The sequence below is a fragment of the Peromyscus maniculatus genome, chromosome 13, assembly GCF_049852395.1.
Source record: "Peromyscus maniculatus bairdii isolate BWxNUB_F1_BW_parent chromosome 13, HU_Pman_BW_mat_3.1, whole genome shotgun sequence".
In the NCBI taxonomy this organism is placed as follows: domain Eukaryota; kingdom Metazoa; phylum Chordata; class Mammalia; order Rodentia; family Cricetidae; genus Peromyscus; species Peromyscus maniculatus.
The window spans coordinates 55709664-55732649 of NC_134864.1; the positions used below are offsets into that span (position 1 = coordinate 55709664).

General features: G+C 46.0%; 1 protein-coding gene across 2 annotated transcripts; it reads right to left on the reverse strand.

Moving 5' to 3' along the window:
* Nucleotides 1-1033: 1033 nt before the first annotated feature.
* Nucleotides 1034-17340, reverse strand: Bzw1 (basic leucine zipper and W2 domains 1). Of its 2 annotated transcripts, none has more exons than XM_076550485.1 (12): nucleotides 17203-17340; nucleotides 15956-16029; nucleotides 11863-12039; nucleotides 9668-9762; nucleotides 8165-8230; nucleotides 7286-7421; nucleotides 6119-6228; nucleotides 5830-6000; nucleotides 4694-4840; nucleotides 3901-4039; nucleotides 3351-3473; nucleotides 1034-2519 (listed from the first exon to the last, which is right to left on the reverse strand). In XM_076550485.1, exons 2-12 carry the CDS (start codon nucleotides 16017-16019, stop codon nucleotides 2488-2490), a joined length of 1260 nt encoding a protein of 419 aa, XP_076406600.1. In that variant the 5' UTR covers nucleotides 16020-16029; nucleotides 17203-17340; the 3' UTR covers nucleotides 1034-2487. The 2 variants fall into 2 exon arrangements, with proteins under 2 accessions (XP_076406600.1, XP_042116269.2); XM_042260335.2 differs by lacking the exon at nucleotides 17203-17340 and adding an exon at nucleotides 16690-16825.
* Nucleotides 17341-22986: the final 5646 nt, after the last annotated feature.

A 22986-nucleotide genomic window follows, 5' to 3' on the forward strand; every position in this document is an offset into this window, starting at 1 on the left:
TCTCAAGATGGGTCGGTGGTAGTTTGTCATTACAAGACTGGTCAAGGCCCAGTGTTGATTGAGAAAGGGGGAAGGGAAAGGGGGGGCGGGGAGCTTTTCCAGTGACCCTGATAGAAAGAACAAAAACTTTTACACTGAATAGTAATAAACATTGGAAACATATCATTAAACCTCTACTTTCATTTTCTCAATGGTTAAGTTCATTCTTAGAGGATATAAAATACTCTTTCACATATAAAGCACAGACACGGTATGTAGTGTATCTATATTAAAATTTATTGGGGGCACTATGGGAAAGGGTTCTGAGAGTTCTGATAATGGAAAAGCTTCAACACTGCTGTAAGTTAACCTCCTGGTCACATGCATCTCCCTTACCACCATCATTATGCCAAGGAAAATATGTGGCATTTTGGTATCCGGAGATTTTATAAGAACAGTATTTCTAGGACAATAATCCTAGTAAGGTGACACTTAACAGTTCTAAATACACAGTATGTATCTAAGAGACTGAAAGCCTTAGAAACTGACACCAAATTAGGGAAGTCAACCAACAATTGTTTATAATGATTAAAAGCACAGTTTTAACATCTCTATTAGGAATACATATTGGAGGCCATGGCCATAGGTTGGCATTTAAATTCAAAATGAGATTTTATAAATTGCTCCCTTTCTTTACATTGTATTTACAGGTGCCTTACCAATGTACTATTATAATAAGTGAACACTAATGTGTATGAAGGGAAAATCTATGATCAAAGATCATAATGTAATTCTGGAAGACTCCACACTCTTTCACTATACACAGTATATAATAAACGGTGCGTTTTGAACGGCGGTAGCATGCAAGGATCTGGTTGTAGAAATGGCAATGTAGTTTCAGCTACATTGGAATCTGTGAGGTGTTTAGTCTACAAGTTGAAAGGACGAACTGTTAATGCTTATACAGTAAACATCTGAAAGCACAACACACAGCACATCATTGGGGATCAATGGGATTTGTTGGGGGGTAAAAAAAAGACTGATCTATAAAACCTAAATGTAAGGATGGACTTTATTTAAAAAAAATTTTTTTTAGGACTACAAATTACAAAGAAAAAGCAGATCACTACACAGAATCTAATGAATACATTTGCCTGTGCATAAAACTTTATCAAAGTCATTCATTTTACAAAGTCACCCCACCCATCCATTTTTTGCTATAATGCTCTCAAGGTTACTATACCTTTATTTCAAATTATATTACATGTTGTTCTCTCAAGACAAGCTTTAAATACCAAATTATTGGCTTCTAAGAATGGCACCTTCAAAAATGGGCAATTTCCACTCAGTCTCTGGTGGCATTATTCTATTTTCTTTTATCAATTAAAAAACTCACTTTTAGCCTTCCCCAAAAAGATGGCTACATTTCCCCCTACCAACTACAAATGGATAGCAAAAAGAAAAGCAACGAAAAAGGCAGCCATCAAATTAAAATCAATGGATTAATCATTTAAAGATATATTTTGGCTCATGGCAATTAAAAAAAATGGCAACTAGGGTATGTGACTTGGTGTTGGAACATAGAAAAATGAAGCCAGGCCCAGCAGGAGGCGGCTATGACTGCCTTCACCTTCCTAACAGGAAATGGAGTCCTGATAGATCCTGGGAGGACATGCTCACCCCGAATACTCTCAACCATCTCAGGGGTTAGTGACAAGCTGTTTCCTCAACTCCCAATTCTTTGGGAGTCCCTTCCTCACAGTCTAGCTGTGTCCTGAGTAGAATGTTTATGCAGAGAATCTAAGTTATCCAAATACAGATGGACATACAATTTTCCAGGGAAAACCTCAGCTCTCTTCCTACCTCTGCCATGTATGAGCTCTCAAACTCAAGTTTGCTCTCCATGGATTTACTAAGGATGAAACCAGAGAACAAACAACATCTGGGGTTGAAAATACAGTAAAATGCTAACATATAACCAATGGTCCAAACACTCAGGATTAATGTTATGGATTCAACTGTCTACAGGATTTTCGCTGATGGGACAGGGCTCTGGACATACTAAATTATCACACAAATCATTGCCTTTTGAGACTTTGGATACTTTTACAGTTTAATTTGCAAACAGAATTTTTTGTAACAAATTATTTTTAACCAAATCCTATCTTGAAAACTGTTATATAGAAAACCCAGGTTGGATCAAGTGAAGTGCTCACTGCGAAGGCCTTGCATCACATTATTACAGTAGAAAATACAGGAGGTAGAAGGTAACTGACAGACAATGCCACACCAGATTCAGTTCTACAGCCCCTGCAGCTCCTGACACATGGCTTCTGAAACCAACCCACCGTTTCCAGGAACCATAAAAAGTGAAAATAAAAACTGCCATGAAAGCCCTTATATCATGCTTGATATAGGGAGGTAGGGAGATGTAAGAACCAGGACACATGAGACATGACATTTTATCTACAACTCCTGTTTGCTTTACTGAGGATGTTGTTTCAAAATTCAGTCACCTTCTTCAGCTTCAGACTCAGATTCTAGAAAAGAGTTTGAAAACTAGTCAAACACCATTTCAGGAAGCCATTATTTGAAACTTTATAATCATGTAAGAATTTGACTAGCCGGGCGTTGGTGGCGCACGCCTTTAATCCCAGCACTCGGGAGGCAGAGTCAGGCGGATCTCTGTGAGTTCGAGGCCAGCCTGGGCTACCAAGTGAGCTCCAGGAAAGGCGCAAAGCTACACAGAGAAACCCTGTCTCGAAAAAACCAAAAAAAAAACCAAAAAAAAAAGAATTTGACTAATATCAATTGAGAACAAGTACACATTTACAAATCTCAAAAATTTCAACAATTTCCCTGTTGTTTAGTGTACGAAGATCCCATAATTGGGCCGGCAAGACCACAGTAAGCCCAGGTAAGATCTAACCCCGGTTTGATCCTTGTTAAAAGGAAAGTTGTTCCCACATGTGGCGATCACACTCATACACATACACTAAATAAAAATACAATAACACTTTAAAAATGATTACAAGATTAAAGTTTAGTTTCTACTTTTGTTTCTACTCGTCTGAAAAAGAGATAACCATGGTAAAATAAAGAACAGAAAATCTCCCCAAATAGTGTGTCAGCAGGATCAAAGAAACTTGTGTGAAGGTTTATCAGTGTCATATCTCAAACCAACTTGTGGTAGGTGAAATACACACACACACACACACACCTATATACCTATAATCCTAGCGCCTGGGAGGGGGAGGCAAGGGAACAGCTAAGTTCAAAGCCATTCAGGGCTACACTATGAAGTCTTTTCTAAAAAGACAACACAAACCAATGCTACAACCCAATTTCCAATCTACACAGAGGATACTTACCCTCTTCAGCATTTTTGAGCCATTCTACAAACTTCTTCATCTGCTCAAGGAAGACACTTTTCCCCTTTGCAACGTGTGCATCTTTATACCACTTCAGAATGGGCTCTTCACTCAGGACTTCAGCTACAAATAATGTCATTTATATTAGAAACCACATAAGGTACAAATGCCTACTTGGCACTTGAGGTGTTTTTCTGTGGGGATAAGGGTGTGGGTAGGCAAAGAGATTCTCACTTGTGGATTTATTTAACCTGTAAACTAGCCTCACAGATAATAGCAATGTACCAAGTAAAACACTCAATTCTGCTGGATGTGGGGACCCCAATACTACACTTGGGAGGAAGAGGCAGAGGCAGGTGGATCTTTCTCTAAGTTCCAGGCCAGTCAACACAACAGTGACAGCCTGTCTCAAACACAAACAGAATGACAGACAACCCTCCATTTAAGCAGACATGATTTCACTTTGTGACTACGGGGAGCTCATGTCCAGACACTCCTTATTTCCAGTACTTAAGGATGTAATACAACTTCCACAAGACTGAAGAGTTACCTTTATAAAAAAGCACCACAATTTTCTGGAAGGCTTTCATGAAGTGAATGTTGTCATAGCAGTACTCCTGAATCTTCAGTAACAGGGTCAGCTCAGACTGACCTTGAGTGGTGAAGGCAGCGAGCAGAGGGCTGTATTGCTTTTCAAAGAAAACATGGCTTACTCATTACAATGGCCATCACTACAGAATTCCCACAATACAGAGCTCACCGTACCTCAGTGAATTCTAGTCAGTTCACTGGAAGTCAGGAATAAAAAATAGGAAAGCAGAAAAATATACTAAGCTCTATTCAGGTAAGTATAGTTCATTGGGTAAGAAAAAAAAACTTTCCCATTTTCCAATTCCTTCAGCAGTACCAAATCACAGGCTTCAATTATTTTTAAGCATTTTATTATTTTTAATTTATGAGCCAAGTCAGCCTTAAAAGCATTATCAACACTAATGTCTACTTCCTGGTAGATGGTCCCCAGCACCACAAATGTGGTAAATCCTTTAGAGCAGTGGTTCTCAACCTTCCTAATGCTGAGACCCTTCAATACAGTTCCTCATGGTGTGTGATCCCCAGCCATAAACTTATTTACTACTTTATAAATCTAATTTTGCTACTGTTCTGAATCGTAATATAAATATGTGTTTCCTGATCGTCTTAGGCAACCCCTGTGAGAGGGTCATTTGACCCACTCCCCAAAGGTCATGACCACATGTTCAGAACCACTGCCTTAGAAAAACACCCACTGCGAGTCCACACCCCACTAACGTGTGACAGTTCGCCTTCCCCAGGGACAGCCCTACCTTCAAGTGCTTGATGGCTTGTTCTGCTACAAGCTCCTCCTTTTTGTTCCACTCCACGGTGCTCATCACACTTGACCAGACTATCCCAATGACCACTGGTTCGGGGATGTTATTTTTTTTCATCTCTTCCTTGACATACAAAATTATCTGCAAAAATTCCAAATTTAGTAGAGGCCATTTTTAATATAAACAAACTTCATAAATCAAATTTAGACATTTTATAAAAATATAAAAAAACTTTTCAGGGGCTGGAGAGATGGCTCAGAGGTTAAGAGCACTGACTACTCTTCCAGAGGACCTCGGTTCCATTCCCAGCACCCACATGGTAGCTCACAACTGTCTGTAATTCCAGTTCCAGGGGACCCGACACCCATGGCAAAACACCAATGCATATAAAGTAAAAATAAATAAAATAAAAAATTAAAAGTCTTTCCAGCCAGGTGTGGTGATGCCTTTAACCTCCAAGCAGGTGGCTCTCTGAGTTTGAGACCAATGTGGTCTACAAAGAAGTCCCAGGCCAGCCAGAGCTATACTGTGAGCCCATGCCTCAAACAAACAACAAACAAACAGCCTTTCTATGGAACTGGCCCCAGTCCCACCTGTACCGCACACAAACAGAAGCCACTGCCGCGGACAGGACCTGGAGAGGGAACCTGTTTTACATACAGACCGGCGCGGCAGGAGAGACGGCTCAGCAAACAGATGAGGCGCCTGCAACCAAGCCTGACAACCCAAGATTGATTCCCCAGACCACACGGTGGGAGATCAGTGTACAAATGCCCACCCTCTATATAAATGGAACAACCATCACTACCACAACCAAACTGGCTCCAAATGAAAAATGTCTGCCCCTGGCCTACACACCACCAAATCTTCCAAGTTACCATTTCTGGGCCATGAGTAAAACTAAAATGTGAAAATGTAGCCATAAACAGATGGCTTAAAAAGGGCTGGGGGACAGCTAGCAGGGGAGAGCATGGATGCTCTCCTGGACCCATGACTCCAGTCCAAGGAGAACAAAACCTCCTCTCCTGACCCACTTGAGCATCGGGCACTCACACTGAGGGACACAGCCATGACACAGGTGAAACAGACGCATACATTAAGAACAGAATGGTTTGCACAGAGCAGCTTACGTCCTTGAAGGGATCCCCACGGGACATCTGCTCCTGAAGCTCTTTCTGGAGCTCCTTCCGAGCCCCGATGGTCTGCTGGTTGCGGACGTACTCCGAAAGCTCCTTCAAGCCTGCCTCAGTGAAATACTTGGTGAAGTGCTCGACGCTTTGCTTATTGGCAGGGAACAGCTCCTGAAAGAACAAGCGGTTAGGAGGTCTTACACCAAACGAAAAGTTTTCAGATGAAAAACAACTCATTTTTATCTCACACCACTGAGCAGGTTGGCGGGGCAGGAGGAAAGGTACAAACCATCAGTCTGTTGTCCATGCTGACTTTCCGGAGACTTGCAGCAACTGCATTGATGTCTTTCTCATTTATCCACGATTTAAAGAGCTTTACAGCAAATGCTGCTGAAACCCCTGGGAAAGAAAGAAGCAGATCTAACACAAGTTCCTGCCTCAGTTTCTCCAAGTCCAGCCCACCCCTCACTTCCCTGTGCCAATGTGACCATTTCACTACAAGCCCCACATTCTGTCATTTGATAATTTTAAGTTACTGGTCCAGTCAAAGTTGAGAACTTAGATGCCAACCAGTGCTTTTCTGAGAACAAAAGGGACCCCACATTCCCAGCAACTTGTGGGTATGGAGAAAATAAGGTAGGCATTTAAGAAAATGATTGTAAGGGCTAAGGCTCAGTTGGGAGAGCATTTGCCTTAACTCCTGGGTTCCTCAACTGACTCGGAGTTCCCAAGGGACTTCTCATTTTCATACATACAATCGTCTGCCCTTCAACCTGGATATGTGCTGTACTCTAAAGACATACCCTAAACTTGGATGCTAAAGGTATGAATCAAGTGTCCAAAACTGGAATGTCCAAAAAAAAATTTGTTTTTTTCTTTTAAAGGGGCTGGACAGATGGTTGGTTGGTTCAATGATTAAGAGCACTTGCTCTTCTTCTAGAGGAGTTGAGTTCGGATCCCAGCACCTACATAGTTTTACAGCTACCTGTAATTTTAGTTCCTGGAAAACCAACGTTCTCTTCTAGCCATCCAGGATGCCTGCGTGCATGCAGTGTACATAAACTCACACACAGAAAAAAATAAATCTTAAAAGGGTCCTAGGTGCCTGGGAGACACTTAAGCTGGTGAAACACATGCAACGCACACATGAGGGAAGGGGCCTGAGCTCCAGAACTAACGCTGGAGGAGGAGCAAAGAAGCCGAGCATGCCAGTGTCCCTGCACCCCAGGACTAGGGACATGGAAACATGAATGACTCCCTCGGGCCCACTGGCCAGCCAGCCCAATCTACTCAGTGAGTTCCAGGCCCTGAGAGACTCCGTCGTACCCTCTAAAGTAGGTATCACCAAAGGAACGCCCTGACTCCCTCCCCACCTCCCAGCATGCATCATGCCCAGGCCCCGGGTGCGTACACAAACAGCAAAGCATGCTTTCATGGCTGTTCAAAAGCCACTTACCTTCTTTCACCAAGTTCTCGTTGTAAAGGCTGTTAAGAATGGACGCGTTAAGTGTTCCATTAGCCAGAAGAACCCCGGTCAACATGGCGAGCTTGTTCCTCTCCGACTCTGAAAACCCCTTTAGGAAGAGCAATAACTGTAAAAGTAAAAAGTCAGGGTTCAAAAGAGCACTTGCATTATGTTAAAAGCAGTAAAACAAACTACACTCAGCTCTGAGGCCCAACCATTCACGTTTGTTTATAAAACTCATTAACCCACAGGTCTTGGACAAATTACTAAATGTTTGGTCTTGGTTTCATTACATAGTAAATGTGAAAATAAAACATGGGTTTTCTTTGTTGCTGTTTTTAGTTAATACTGAAGAGTTAGAACAGACTTTTTGTTTTTGTTTTGGTTTTTCAAGACAGGGTTTCTCTGTGCAGCTTTGCGCCTTTCCTGGAGCTCACTTGGTAGCCCAGGCTGGCCTCGAACTCACAGAGATCCGCCTGGCTCTGCATACCAAGTGCTGGGATTAAAGGCGTGCGCCACCACCGCCCGGCCTAGAACAGACTTTTTGCTGCTGCATCTATTTATGAAATATTTGACATTAGGATTAAAATACAAGTAATCTCAGCATCTTCTGCTCTGATCCTTTACCCTTTACTTTCTAAACAATCCCTAGTTTTTAACTGTCATTTGTTTCAACATAACACTAAGTGACTATTTGAAATAACTAAGTTTCAAATATTTCAGTAAACTAACTGATATAATCTGCAAACTATATTTCAATAACAGCCTACTTAAACATCTAAATGACATCCACTATGTGACTGAGTTGGATTAACATTTCCCTTTCTATTCTGGTGCCAAGTACATGCTCTACCCAATTCTTCCTCATACCTTTTTAACTTCATCTTCAAAACCTTTCTCCAGATATTTGTAGCGCCTTATTAACTTGTTAAAAACCTAGAAGAAGATCAAAGTCATTTCTAGAACCACTGGTTAATCTCACCACATACTGAAAATATGGCCACGTCTCAATAACTTTACCACTTTATGTTAAATAAAGACTAAATAATTATTGCTCAACTAACAGTAAAATCACAACATAAGCTCTATTTTCCCCAGACACAGACACCAAATTCCAGGTTAGATACTTTAAATTCTTTGCTTACAAGTAGTCAATATTTAACTATGAAGTTGAATATGGTAACACAGCTTTCGGCACTGGGAATGCTGAGGCACGAGGAGGGTTACTTAAGTTCAAACCTAGGCTGGGCTACAAAGTGAGTTCCAGTCCAGCCTGGGTAAACCCATTTTTTTTCTCTTCAAAATGAAAAGAATGTCTACAGAATGGCTCAATATGGCAGGCAATCACAATAAAAAAACCTGACTTCTGTTCGTCTTAGCTTTTTTTGTTCAGTCTCCCTATAAGTAGGCCAAGTCTGCCCAAATCTGAGATTTTCTAGCCTCAAACGCCTGAGTGTGGGGTTCTAGGCACGAATTACCACATCCAGCTTAGTACCTTCCTAGTGTGGAGGTGGGATGGGGGACTCAACAGGTGTTCATGTAGTGTAGGCTGGCAGTGAACACACTTACCCGAGGGTGATTTTGGTCTCTCCCCATCCTCCTGCCTCAATCTCTCAAGTGCTGGAATTATAGGAATGAGCTATCCAAGCTGGCTTCCTGCCTTTCTTGTCTTCTGTTTGTTTGAGACAGGGTTTCTCTGTGTAGCCCTGGCTGTCCTGGAACTCGCTCTGTAGACTAAGCTGGCTTCAAACTCAGAGATCTGCCTGCCTCTGCCTCCAGAGTATTGGGATTAAAGGCGTGCGCCACCACTGTCCAGCTGCTTACTGCCTTTCTTAAGAGGGATAGAGTTAACTCGGTGGTCAAGAGTGCCCACTGCTCTCACAGGAGTTTGGGTCCCAGCACTAAGAATGGACAAGCTCACAACTACCTGTTACTATGCAGTCAGAAGATCTGATGCCTCTGGTCTCCGAGGACACCTGCACTCAGGGGCACACATCCATAATAACCCCCTCCCCCCAAACAGAGAAAAAAGTAAAGGCTGGGCTTGCTGAAGAAGGCAATCTCTCTGAGTTTGAGGCCAACAAAGGCTACATACTAAGACTTTGTCTCAAAAAAAAAAAAAAAAAAAAAAAAAAAAAAAAAAAAAAAAAAAAAAAAAAAACAAAAAAACACCAAAAACAAACCCCAAACCACAGCAAATTTATTTTCTATTTTATTCTTCTGAAGTTTCTAATATGCCATATTTATTTTATTAAGACCTTAACACTTAAAACCAACCTGAACTTTCTACCTGCAACCTGTAAAAAAGCAGGACATCCCTTGGACACTCCCCAGATGAACTGAATGGTAGCTACGATGGACAGTTTCACTTACCTGAGCAAATGCTTGCATGGTCTCTAGGTCTTCTTGTGCTGCAAACACACAGACATCTGTGCGCATCATGTCATCTGCCAGTGTACCACCTGGGGCTAACAAACAGTTAACAGTCAATTTGCAGTGGCCATCATAAATGGATGATCATTTCAGCCTTACATACTAAGGATTTCCAATGTAAAATAAAATAGTAACTTTTTTTCCCCCCAGACAGGGTTTCTCTTGTGTAGCTTTGTGCTTTTCCTGGATCTCACTCTGTAGACCAGGCTGGCCTCGAACTCACAGAGATCTGCCTGGCTCTGCCTCCCGAGTGCTGGGATTAATAAAGGCATGCACCACCACCGCCTGGCAGTTAACACTCTTTTTTTTAAAAAAAAATTTATTTTTTCCCTTTTATTTTATTTTATTTTACAATACCATTCAGTTCTACATAACAGCCACAGATTCTCTTGTTCTCCCCCTTCCTCCCAGCCCAACCCCCATTCCCACCTCCTCCAGGGCAAAGCCTCCCCCGAGTACTGAGATCAACCTGATAGACTCAGTCCAGGCAGGTCCAGTCCCCTCCTCCCAGATTGAGCCAAGCGTCCCTGCATAAGTCCCAGGTTTCAAACAGCCAACTCAAGCAATGAGCACAGGACCTGGTACCACTGCCTAGATGCCTCCCAAACAGATTAAGTCAATCAACTGTCTCACCTAAGTAACACTCTTAAGATGAATTAAAATCCAAATGGTCAGATGGCTCAGTGTGTACAAGTAAAATGAATCATTTCTCCCCCCCCCCCCTTTTTGTTGTTGTTGTTTTCTGGTTTTGAGACAGGGTTTCTCAGGGTAGCTTTGCGCCTTTCCTGGAACTCACTTTGTAGACCAGGCTGGTCTTGAACTCACAGAGATCCACCTGCCTCTGCCTCCCTCCCGAGTGCTGGGATTAAAGGCGTGCGCCACCACCACCCGGCTAAAATGAGGACAGCAATCAAGCAAGCAAGTACCCCCAAAGAGACTCAGAGACCAAGACTCAAGGTGCTTGCTGCCAAGCCTGCAGGAACCTAATATTCACTACACTTGCCAACACAGACTCCTGCACATACAAAAGAAAAGTAAAAATGTTTAGTAAAATAAGCTCAGGAAATCAACCATTTAATAGTGCCCAACAGCTCAAGTGGAAGTGTTCAGATCTGGTGTTGATTCTATTTAACTTTCTACACAGAAAGTAACTCTTTAAACTTCCAAGAAGGTTGCACTGTACCTTTATGGAAGGATCCTGCCACTTAGCCCAGGCTGGCCTGGAACTCATGATCCTCCGGAATACCTGGATTACAAATATGCCACCATAGCTGGCTCAAAACCCCCTTTTCATATTCTAACAAACAAAGAAGGCAAGCTAAGACTGGAGAAATTCCCCATTCAAGGCTAGCCTAGGCTACATACATCCATGGGAAACCTTATCTTAAAAAAGGTCGGTGGTGTGTGAAATCGGGAGGGTACAGACAAAGTAAGACTGTGTTAAAAAGCACTGAAGTTGGGTAACAGATCAGATGTTCATTATACTATTATTCTCTTTACTATCCTTCAAAGTTGCTTGCCTGTTGTGGTGGCCAAGCCTCTAGTCCTAGTTCTTAGAAGACACAAGAATCATCAGCAACATATCAAGTCAAGGCCATTCAGGGCTACATAAATGAGATCATGCTCCCAAAACAAAGGGGGGAAAAAAAAGAGGAAAAATCAAGTAAACTCAAGGCTAGCCAGATCTACAGTGACCTCCATGCCAGCCATGGATACATAGGAGAACCATCTCAAAAAACTCCTCCTCTAGAGACACACAAAGAAAATTCCTTTAGTAAATACTTAAAAAATAGAAGGTAGGGGGCTGGAGATTGCTCAGTGGTTAATCACACTGGGCTCAATCCCCAGCACCCACAAGGCAGCTCACAATTGTCTGTAACTCTGTTTCAGGGGATCTGACACCCTCACACGGAAACACATGCAGGCAAAACACCAATGCACATAAAATAAAAATAAGTAACAGCCCCATCTCAAAATCCCCAAACCCCAGCCTACAGGGGGTAGAAACAAAACAACACAATATAACCCAAACACATCCCTCTCATTGGGTTTGTCAAAAGCTCACATTCTGGCTTTCCCATTATCTATGTATATTTCACTTTCCTAAATGACACCCACCAAGCCCAAGCGCTTACCCAGCATTCCGCCAGCCACCAGGATGTCAAAGAGTGTCTCTGCATAGCGCCGGTAGTCAAGCTTTGCTCCAGAAGCATCAAGAAACTTAGCTACTGCTTCCAAATCAGTACCGGTTTCAGTTAAGCCTTGAATAATACAGTCTTGAAACTGAGTAGGGTCAAACCTCTCTTTTTCATCTGGGGGGAAAAAACAAAAAGTTATCACAGATGGAACACCAGCACCTTATGAAGCTAAGTTAACCAAATTACTGAGCTTCATTTAATTCAACAGCCGGAAAAAGGTAAGTACCCAAGACTTGGAACAAGTAAGCTTGACAGGAGAAAGATGTGTGTTGTGTCGTGCCGCCGCCCCCCCCTGCAGGATGCCCTATCTGGTCAACACCACGGGCCTGCTGCACTTCCGCAAGCTGGATGCATAGGGCTTCCTGCTTCCACTGTCGCCAGACTGCTCTGATGAACACTAACCTATGCCAGCCACGGTGACACACGCCTTTCATCCCAGCACTGGAAAGGCAGAGGCAGGTGGATCGAGTTCCAGGCCAGCCTGGTCTACCTAGTGAGATCCTGTCTCTAAAGCAAATAAAAACAAACCCCCTTAACGCTAACCTTTCTATAGCCTGTATACTTTACTCCTCTGAAAATCGGCACTCAAGTTCCCCTTCCCCTAGACAGAGTTATAGGTTGGTTATCTGCCTAACCTCGCATTTCCAATTGCTACAGAACTGGGTACAGAATCCAGTCTCCCATGCTCTGCCAGAGCTACTGAGCTACAATCTAGCCCCAGTTTGATAAGGTTGATACAGAGTATCTTTCTAACTTGTATCCATCTCTTTTTTTCATATTTATTTATTTATTATGTATACAGCATGTATGACTGCAGGCCAGAAGAGGGCACCAGATCTCATTACAGATGGCTGTGAGCCACCATGTGGTTGCTGGGAACTGAACTCAGGACCTCTGGAAGAGCAGTCAGTGCTCTTAACCTCTGAGCCATCTCTCCAGCCCCCTAACTTGTATCCATCTTATCAAGATAGTCTCTCACTGGACCTAGAGCTCACTGATTTTCCTAGACTGGCTGGCCAGCAGGTTTCAGGGGTCCTCCTGCCTCTGCCTCACCCATGCTGACTCACAGACATGAGCTACTATGCACGGCTTTCACGTGGGCACAGGGATCGAATGCAGGTCTCCATGCTTGTGGGCAGCCGTCCTACTCGGTTATCTCTGCAGTCCCTTCTTAGCTCTGAGCAAGTCTCACTTGTCAGGGCGGCTGAAAACTCACCGGGACTTTCAGTTTATGATCCTTCAGCATCCGCAGCTAAAGCTCTGCTACAGGCTTTGTACGTGCCAGACAGGTGCTCTACCAAACTACATCTCCAGTCCTGGAGACAGGCTCTCTACCAAACTGCATCTCCAGTCCTGGAGACAGGCTCTCTACTAGCCCTGGCTGTCGTGGAACCCATTATGTAGACCAGGCTGGCCTTGAACTCAGAGATCTGCCTGGCTCTATCTTCAGAGTACTAGGATTAAAGGCCTGGGCCACCACTGCCTGGCTGTTTTTGTTTTTCTGAGACACAGTCTCTGCTCTGTGGCTATATGTGTGGCCACACTACTTTTTAAGTTTTTGGTGGATCTTTCCTCTTTCTTTTTCTTTTTTTAATTTTTTTTTTTTTTATTTCATGTGCATTGGTGTTGGGTCTCCTGGAACTGAAATTACAGACAGTTGTGAGCTGCCATGTGGGTGCTGGGAATTGAACCCAGGTCCTCTGGAAGAGCAGTCAGTGCTCTTAACCACTGAACCACTCTCCAGTCCCCCTTCCTCTTTCTTTTATGTGCACAACACTGACTTTTCTTTTCAATGTAACTACTCATCTGGCTTTAAACCCAGCAATAACCTTATGAGGTCCATCTTTTTTGTTCCCATCTTTTCAGAGAGGAAACAGAATCAGAAAAATTACATAACCACAAGACTATATTGGCTAATAGTTCAGAGCATGCACCCTGAAGTCAAAACACTTGATCGTTGGGCCGGGCATGGTGACACACACCTTTAATCCCAGCACTGCAGAGGCAGAAGGATATGTGGGCTTGAGGCCAGCCTGGTATACAGTGAATTCCGGGACAGGCAGGGCTATGCAGAGACCATGGCCCCAAACAAACAAAACCCACCAGAATGAAATCCTGATTTCCACTACACCCTGTGCATGTGTGCCCAGAGCCTGAGGAGGCCAGAAGTGTATCCCCTGAAACTGGAGGTGCAAGCAGATCTGAGCGGCCTTATGTGGGTGCTGGGAATCAAATAGATACTCTGCAAGAACAGCAAGTGCTCTGAATTGCTGAACCATCTCTTCCAGGCCCAGACCAGCCAATATCTACATTTCTGTGAGTATTAACTAATACAAAGTAGAAAGCACAGCTGTTCCTGAACTGTCCAACCCTCACACTCTCCAGGCCTCCCCCAGATAGGCAAGTGTCCTGCCACTCATGTGCACCTCCAGCCCTTTGATGTCTTGCTTTGCCAATTTATGTTCGATGATATTTGAATTTTCACAATTGTCAGCTGAGGCCATACAATACCTAATTTTTTTACACACTACTAGAGAGAGAAATTATTTTTTTCCAGGATTTTCCTGAAAGTCCTGCCTTCAAAACTCCCTTAGGTCCAGGCAAACACGGATGATTATACCCTGAACCAGGAGGCCCTAAGAGATCCCCCCGTTACTTTTTTTGAGGGATGGGGAGGAGGAGAGGGGGCTTAAAGACAGGGTCTTCTGTATCCTAGGCTGGTCCAGTTAACTGATGGTAACTCTTCTGCCTCAGTCTTATGGGCACTCCATTATAGGCATATGCCACACTACACCAGGCATGAATGATCTTTATCTGGATTTAAGGAAGTGGCAACTCCCAGATGCTAACAATAAAAGTTATTTGTTACTATCAATTATATCAAAATGATGCTAGGAATCTACAAACTCCAAGAATACAAATTTTTCACTATTGATAAATTGCTTTAAAGAACATTTATTGGCTAAATCTACACCTACAAAGACTAGAACAAGGGATACTTTGGTTTTATCACAAGGGGACAGAGTATGGAGAACACACAAAAAATTATTGCATGTGAAACTGCCTATGAAAGGTAGAAAACCAGAAACAACCTAAGACCAATCTCACTACATAGCTCTAGCTGGTCTACAACTCACTAAATAGACTTCCATTTTCTGGGCTCTCCACTGCTAGAATTAAAGATGTGTGCCACCATGCCTGGCTAATGTGTGTGTCCAAAGAATATCACTTCAACTTTTTTTCTGTTTTGGTTTTTCAAGACAGGGTTTGTCTGGGTAGCCCTGGCTGTTCTGGAACTCATCTGTAGACCAGGCTGGCCTTGAACTCAGAGATCTGCCTGCCTCTATCTCCCGAGTGCTGGGATTAAAGAGAATCCTATCTTCAATCCCCAGATTGGATTGCCAGTAGGAGCTCATGCCTTTAATCCCAGCACTTGGGAGGTCACTGGAGGCCAGCCTGAGCTATAATCTAAAACCCTTAAAAAAAAAAAATTACAATGTGAACCGTATTTTACAATTTTGTAAGTTAAAATCTGATTTTTCTCCCACACATCTTTTCTAAAACCTAGAGCATGTTATACTCTATCAATGAGCCCCTCTTTCACAGATCTCCACAAAATCTTGTTGAAATTAGCGATTTTAGGGGTGTCCCCCTTTCTTTTAGCCTTCTTCCTCCAAACAAACTCTGGTGCACACCTTTAATCCCAGGACTCAGGAAGCAGCCAGGAAGATCTCCGTGAGTTCAAGGCCAGCCTAGTCTACAAAGTGAGTTCCAGGACAACCTACCAATCTAAAACCACACCTTTTTATCTTCGCCACTGGAGTTCACACTAAAGGACTACTGATACTAAAAAGTAAAGACCGGAGAAAACAGTAGAAACACTAAGCGAGCTATCTGAAATAGCAGTCAGCTAGAAGCCCACGTTTCTGTTATTTTCTCTCCAGGGGTTAGTAACATGCAGCTGACTGTGAGAGAAACCAAGATAGATGCAAAATGTCTGAAAGCTTAAGGGAGATGAACAAATACTTACCTCTTTTTCTGGTTTTAAAACGCTGGCCTGATAGCGTTGGTTTTTGCTGCTTTTGATTATTCATAAAAGACACCCTAGGGAAGAGAAATAGGGCCTTAAAAATGCATCTTCGCCAGTAACATTAACTTCTAAAACACAGTATCAAACCTTAAGCCAAAAAAAAAAAATCACAACTAATCAAACCGAGCACACACTTTCAGTTCACCGGCAACAGAGCCAGCCGGTGCGGGTCCCCTCCTACAAGAACCCCTTTAACGAAGTCCCGGAACTACACCCTGATATGACACTACACCGTCACCCTGTATGGTGGTGGCACATCGCCTATCACGAGCCTGTTTGCTCAGCCTCGTCTACACTTCCCTGTGCAGCGCCCGCGTCTTCTAAGTCACCAGAACTCGGCGGACTCTCACGGGCCACGAGCTCTCGGCCCAAGGGAACCCATCCATCCATCCCCTCCTCCACTGCACCGTCCCTTCACTCCGGAGCGGCGCGCCTTGGAGCTTGCACCCTTCCAAAAGCTGCAAAAACGGGGAGCCGGCCGCACTCGCTCCAGCCCGAGCAAGCTGCCTCCTCCTCCTCTTCCTCCTCCCCGGCTGGGCACGTGTCTCCGCATCCACACCCTTCCCCGTGCCTCCCGCCTGGGCAGGGGCACCCCCCACCCCACCCCACCCCACCCCACCCCGAGGGGCCTCGCCGGGTCCCACACCGCGCCCGCGGGCCCTTCCTCCACCGACCCTGTCGCCTGGGGTGGTGGCCGCCGCGCCGAGCGGACCACAGGCGCCGAGGCGCTGCGCGCCGGGGCCCCCGCCGCCCCGTACATCCGCCCGCCCTCCCGCGAAAAGCAGCGGCGGAGGCGGCGACCGCGGCGGTGGTGGCGGCGGCTGCGCCCCGCCCGCCGAACCAACCCCCCCCACCCCCGCCCCAACACACGCGTACATCACCCAACAGAGGCCGCGGCGGCTTTGTTACCCAGGCCGGCCCGGGGGCGCACACGGAGGGGCGGGGTGGGGAGGGAGGGAGGGAGGGCGCGCCGCCAGCCCGGCGCCCCGCGGCCTCGCTCGCCCGCCCGCCCGGCCCGCCAGCCAGAGCGGCGGCCCCCCGGCTTACGGTAGAATCCAGGCCCCGGAGCCCTCCGCCGAACCGCGCCGCCACCCTTCGCCCTCCGCCGCAGCCGCCGGGCCAGCGAGCAGCCCCGACCCCGACCCCCCACCCTCCCTCCACCCGGGCCTGCGCCGCGCTCGCCTCACCGAATTTAAGGCGAAGAGAAAAGAGCCAGAAATCCCCGAGCTGGCGGCAACTGCGGCGCTGTCTCCTCTGCGACCGGAACTAACGCGAGCAGGGGAGGGGGGGGGGAGAGGAAGAGGCGCCACCCCCGCCCCGGCGGCCTGCTATCGCGAGAGTTCTCCCCTGCGCCAGTTCGCACCCAGCCCCGCCGCCGGGGACGCGGGGTGGCGGCTCGGAAGGGTTTGGGGCACCGGCGGCCGCGGCGGGGCGGAGCGGGGTGGGGTGGGCGCCTCGACGTCCGCTCGGGAAGCCCCGGGCTGCCCTGACCCGTGCGGGCCGGGCTCGCCCAGCTCTCCCTCCCCACGCCGCATCGTCCGGCCCCTCCGCCCGCGGCGCGGCTGGGAGCGGGAGGCCGCCCGCCCCTCGACGGGCGCGAGTTGGGCCCGTCCGCTCCATCCCGGGGGTGGGCTCTGCTAGGCCGCGGCGTGTCCCCGCCCTGGCGGCCCGGCCGGGGTCGGCGGGACCGTCTGCGGTGCAGAGAGGGCGCCGAGGGCAAGCCGGGCCGTCCGTCCCCTGCCCGCCACCACGCCTGGCCAGGGGGTGCTTGTCCCCTGGCTGCGGTGGGCTGGGGGCTTGTTAACACGGATTGCGGGGACCCCCCCCTCCACACACACACACACACACCTCGCAGAGTGTGTCATTGGTTCTGCTGCAGGACCCCAAAATGTGCAAAATTTTTATCTCAGAGTCTCCGAGATGCAGGTATGGCCAATGGAGGGGGCCACACTCTGAGGACCTTCGCAAGGGTGTATTCTCGGGGACATCAGATAAAACAACTGTGCGCCTGCACCTTGTTTGTGTGCCCTTTTCGTCGGCTTCCTCGCTCTCCTGCTACAGAAACCCTGAAATCGGGATTTGTCCTTAAAATCACCTTCCCCGTCCCAACTTCTCTTTCTTATCATACATACTCGGTTAAAAAAAAAACAAAACAAAAACCAATGTATATTTCTTAATCGCCTTCCTAACGCTCTGACCGCTGCCTCCACCTACCAACTTGATGGGAAAATGACTTCTCAGAGTTGTTTCCTGAAGTTCCAGGAAAAGCCAGTCATTCTTATTCTTCGCCCTCCTTGCCTGTCATATTTAGTGTGTTCCAGGTCTCCTTAGAACCTTGCCCTGGGTATTCGGGTCACTCAATAGTCTGCGTTTCTGCCCATCACCGTTCCTGTTCTCACAGCTTTAATCTTCCTTACTCATCCATACAAGGCGCCTCTGTTCTTGAGGGCTTAACACTTACAGCATTGAGAGGAGTTTCAGAGTCACCTCTAAGTCATCAAACTGCTGTTTGTTGGATCTGGGCAGTACTCTTCCCAAACTGAAGAAACAGCGGTGGGCAGATATTCTAGTAGGAAGAACCTGACTCCTTGGAGGTACTTACTGCCGGTGGCCAGTGGGACTGAACTTTGTGGGGACCTGGAAAGGCTGTGGGGCGTAGGTGGGAGTCAGGGCCCACAGCCTCTCCGCCTTCATTCTCTACCAGTCCTATGGCGTTTCTCTTGGAAACCTCATTTCATACTCTGTGCCATAGACTACCATTTCCCCATATTATTTTTGTTTCTGATTTGTTAAGGGTGCGATATTTCACTATTAAAAAAGCAGTGTTTGTGGTGTGGGTGTGTGATCAGACATTCTCCGAAGCACTTTTTTCACTACATCGAATCCTTGAAACTGCCCTGTGACCTTGACACTATTCCTCTTATCTTGTTGGGAAGAGAAGGCGCGAAAGTCAGTTAACTTGCCCAAGGTCGCCTAGAGCTGTTAGTGGAAGAGCTAGCTCGGTTGGAACCTGTCAGTCTGGCTCTACCAGTATAATGAATGAACTAACTGCCTGGTCAGCTAGAGACAGAGAGAAAAGCTAGGCAGGCCCATGTCCTCATAAAACTTTCATCTGCGTTTGCCGTATTTCCCAATTCTCTCTCTTTTCCGTTAACATCATGATCACATCCTGTCTTGGGATTTTTAAGACAGGGTCTAGCCAAGGCTGGCCTTGAACTGGCAATCCTCCTGCATCAACTTTCCAGGTGCTTGGATTATAGGCACCAGTCACCAAGCCCAATTGATTTGTTTCTCTTCCCCTCTAATTAAATGAGGCTTCCTCATTGCGCTATCTCCTTCTTTACATTCCCAGGGTGATTTTCCTAAGTGTAGCCCAAGTTCTTTCTCATCAGTGTTTGAATTTCGTCATGTAAGACCACAGGAATGACATTTTCCACCTTTACTTCCTGTACCACTGATGGCTTTTTGACATCCGGTAAGGAGTCAATACCACCATCCCAGGCAGTGAACAATCTGATGAAAACTCATACTAAAGTTAAAAAGTTATGTTCATTAAAAATTAAAACATGGGCCGGGCGGTGGTGGCGCACGCCTTTAATCCCAGCACTCGGGAGGCAGAGGCAGGCAGATCTCTGTGAGTTCGAGGCCAGCCTGGGCTACCAAGTGAGATCCAGGAAAGGCGCAAAGCTACACAAGAGAAACCCTGTCTCGGAAAAAAAAAAAAAAAAAAAAAAAAAAAAAAAAAAAAAAAAAAAAATTAAAACATGGTATAGGGGTTGGGGATTTAGCTCATTGGTAGAGCACTTGCCTAGCAAGCGCAAGGCCCTGGGTTCGATCCTCAGCTCAGGTGTGTGTGTGTGTGTGTGTGTGTGTGTGTGTGTGTGTGTGTGTGTGTGTGTGTGTTAAAACGTGGCTTGGGAGGTGACTCTAGGCAAAAGGTTTGCCACACAGTCTGAGGACTCAAGTTCAAACTCTCAGAATTGACATGGCAGTGGGGGTGTTCATGGCAGTCCACTGCTGTCCCAGCGCAGGGCAAGTGGGGGACTCTGCTTTGCCAAGTGTGGTAATGCTCTGCTTCCATCCCAGCGCTCAGGAGGCAGAGGCAGGTGGGAGTCAGTGAGGTCCAGGGCAGCCTGGTCTACACAGGAGTTTCAAGTCAGCTAGAGTTACACAATGAGACTCCGTCTCCTGTCAGGAGAAGGAGACTTGAGATCTTATCTCAGAAAATAAGGTAGAAAACCAGGCAAATGCAGTCATCCACACCCATGCACATACATGTACGCGTGAGCATATAATCATACAAATCCATAGGGGAAACACTAAAACGCACCCAGGTATTTCCTACTATAAAAACAATCCCGTATTTGGATGCACAAATCCATGGGTGTGGGGGGGTGGGACTTCTTAGTAATAGCAGATTGCGGGCAGCCTGTCTTCCGGCTTCAGCCATGTTGGTAGGGTAGACACGGTGGGCTAGTGTGGGGTGTTTATAAACTATATTCTGGCAGAAAGCCTTCCTGAACAACTCAGCTCCATGCCTCAGTCAGCCAGGACAACATTGTGTCTTCCCTCCTTGTGATCCCTTCCACGGAGTCTATCAAAATCCTACTCACCGAGTCTAGCTTACCTTGGCTCCTGCTCCCCCCCCCCCCATGCCTTCCTGAGTGGCTACTTCTAATGTGAAGGCATTCCTTTTGAAAACGTCTTTTGGAAGTTGTCCTTTCCGTCTGCTATTTCAGCCGTGTGTGTAATGGGCTGTTGTCCTAAACTGACAGTCTTCACGGCAGTGGCGGAGTCTGGCTCGCTTTAGTACTGCCTCGGTGGACAGACAGCAGGCGACACCTTCGGGAGACACGGCCACTCTGTAAAGCCAGTGCATTTGTTACAACCACAGACCTTATCCTGGGGAGGACGAAGGTGACAAAGACCTTTAAGGGGGAGCTAGTCTTCTCATAAGAGAGCTCGAAAATAGACATTTAGAGGAAGCTCTGGGGCTGATGAGATGGCTCACCAGGCAAAGGCACTTGCCACCAAGGCTGACCTGAATCCCACCCCAAGAACCCACATGCTGGAAAGAGCACCAGAAGTTGTTTTCTGACCTCCGTAGGCACACTGTGGCCAGTATATGTACACACACACACACACACACACACACACACACACACACACACACACTGCACCAAGTCACAAAAATAGAGCAAGGTAAAAAAAAAAAAAAAAAAAAAAAAACAGAAAAATCTGTAAGATTAACCTTGCCTGCTCCAACAGGCAAATAGGGAGGGAATTATTTAGTGTCGGGGTCCCTTCCTCTGACCTGCCCAGCCAATTGCTACCCCTCCTCCCCATCCTTAGCAGCAGCAGGAGTGTGCTTGGCCTCTTCTTCTTCATTGCCAGTATGTCAGATTGACGCCCCTACTTAAGATAGGATTTTATGAATGAACATACTTCATCAACTGCTCTTGGCACAGTCTTTATAAACATTTTAAGAGCTGAAATATTTATTACATTTATTGATTTCTGTCTGTGTATGTGTAAATATGTGTGGGGGTATGCAGAGCACAGCATATGTGTGGAGTTCAAGAGAACAACCTGCAGGAACTGGTTCCCTCCTTCCACCGAGTGGGTCCTGGAGATGGAACTCAGGTTCTGAGGCTCTTTACCCACTGAGCCATCCTACCAGCCTCTTCACAACATTCTTGTACAGGATTGACAGGGAATCAATCTGCCTGGGTGCGGTATTCCCTTTGTGAGTGGATTTTAATCACCAATTCGGTTCTTTGACTTGCTCTTGATCCATTCAGATCTTTCTATTTCTTCCTGAGTCAGTTTTGACAATTTACAAATTTTTAGGAATTTTTTTTATTTCATCTAAGTTGTTTAACCAGTGGTTAGTTCAGATTTCGATAATTTGTCTGTTTTTTTCTTTCTTCCTTTATTTTAATAAATTTAGTTTTATTTTTGTGAGACAGGATCTTGTGTATTCCAAGCTAGCTTGGAATCTCCCTTGACCTCGAACTTTTGGTCCTCCTGCCTCAACTTCCCAAGTGCTGGGTGAGAGGCATGTGTCATCCCCCACACATCTTTTTTCTGCTTGATTTTTTTTTCAATGTGTGGCGTAAGTGTGTGCCTCTGGGGCACCCTTAGGGCCCAGAGAGGGTGTCAGATCTCCAGTGGCTGGAGTTACAGGCGGTTGTTAACTGCCTGACATAGAGGTTGGGAACCGAGCTCTGTTCTTCTGGGAAAGCGGTGTGCACTAACTGCTGGGTTCTCTCTCAAGCCACACCAATTTTATGTGGTGCTAGGGCTTGAACCCAGGGCCTTGTACATGCTAGCCAAGCACTCTACCAATGGAGTTGCATCCCAGCTAGGTAAAAGTTTACCAGTTTTGGGGCTGGTGAGATGGCTCAGCAGTTAAGAACACTGGCTGCTTTTCCAGAGGACCCGGGTTCGATTCCCACCACCTCTACTACAATTCACAACTATCTGTGACTCCAGTTTCAGGGGATCCAATGGCCTGTATGGTCACGGTACACAGACATATACACAGGCAAAACACTGATACAAATGAAGTAAAAATAAACATATATAAAAAAAAGTTTTCCAGTTTTATTGTTGTTGTTTTCAAAGAAACAAAATCTCTGGTTTCATTATGATTTTTCTCTTTTTTTATTTCATCAAAAACCTATAATCTTAGCCGGGCGGTGGTGGCGCACACCTTTAGTCCCAGCACTCGGGAGGCAGAGGCAGGTGGATCTCTGTGAATCGAGGCCAGCCTGGTCTACAGAGTTCCAGGACAGCCAGGGCTGTTACACAGACAAACCCTGTCTTCATCCGCCCAACCCTCCCCCAAAAAGGAAAACTAGAGTCTTTCTTCCTTTCTGGACAAAAGAGCTACAGGTCTGCTGTCCTTACGTTAAGCTTAGTAGCTTTTCAAGAATAGACACTTCTCCCTTTGTTGTTTGTCTTTAGTT

Coding starts and splice junctions, on each gene's coding strand:
- Bzw1 (XM_042260335.2), bottom strand. CDS start 16,775: ATGTACGGGGCGGCGGGGGCCCCGGCGCGCAGCGCCTCGGCGCCTGTG. Junction 12,040..15,955: donor TTTTAAAACCAGAAAAAGAG/GTAAGTATTTGT, acceptor TTTTCCCCCCAG/ATGAAAAAGAGAGGTTTGAC. Junction 9,763..11,862: donor GGTGGCTGGCGGAATGCTGG/GTAAGCGCTTGG, acceptor ACTGTTTGTTAG/CCCCAGGTGGTACACTGGCA.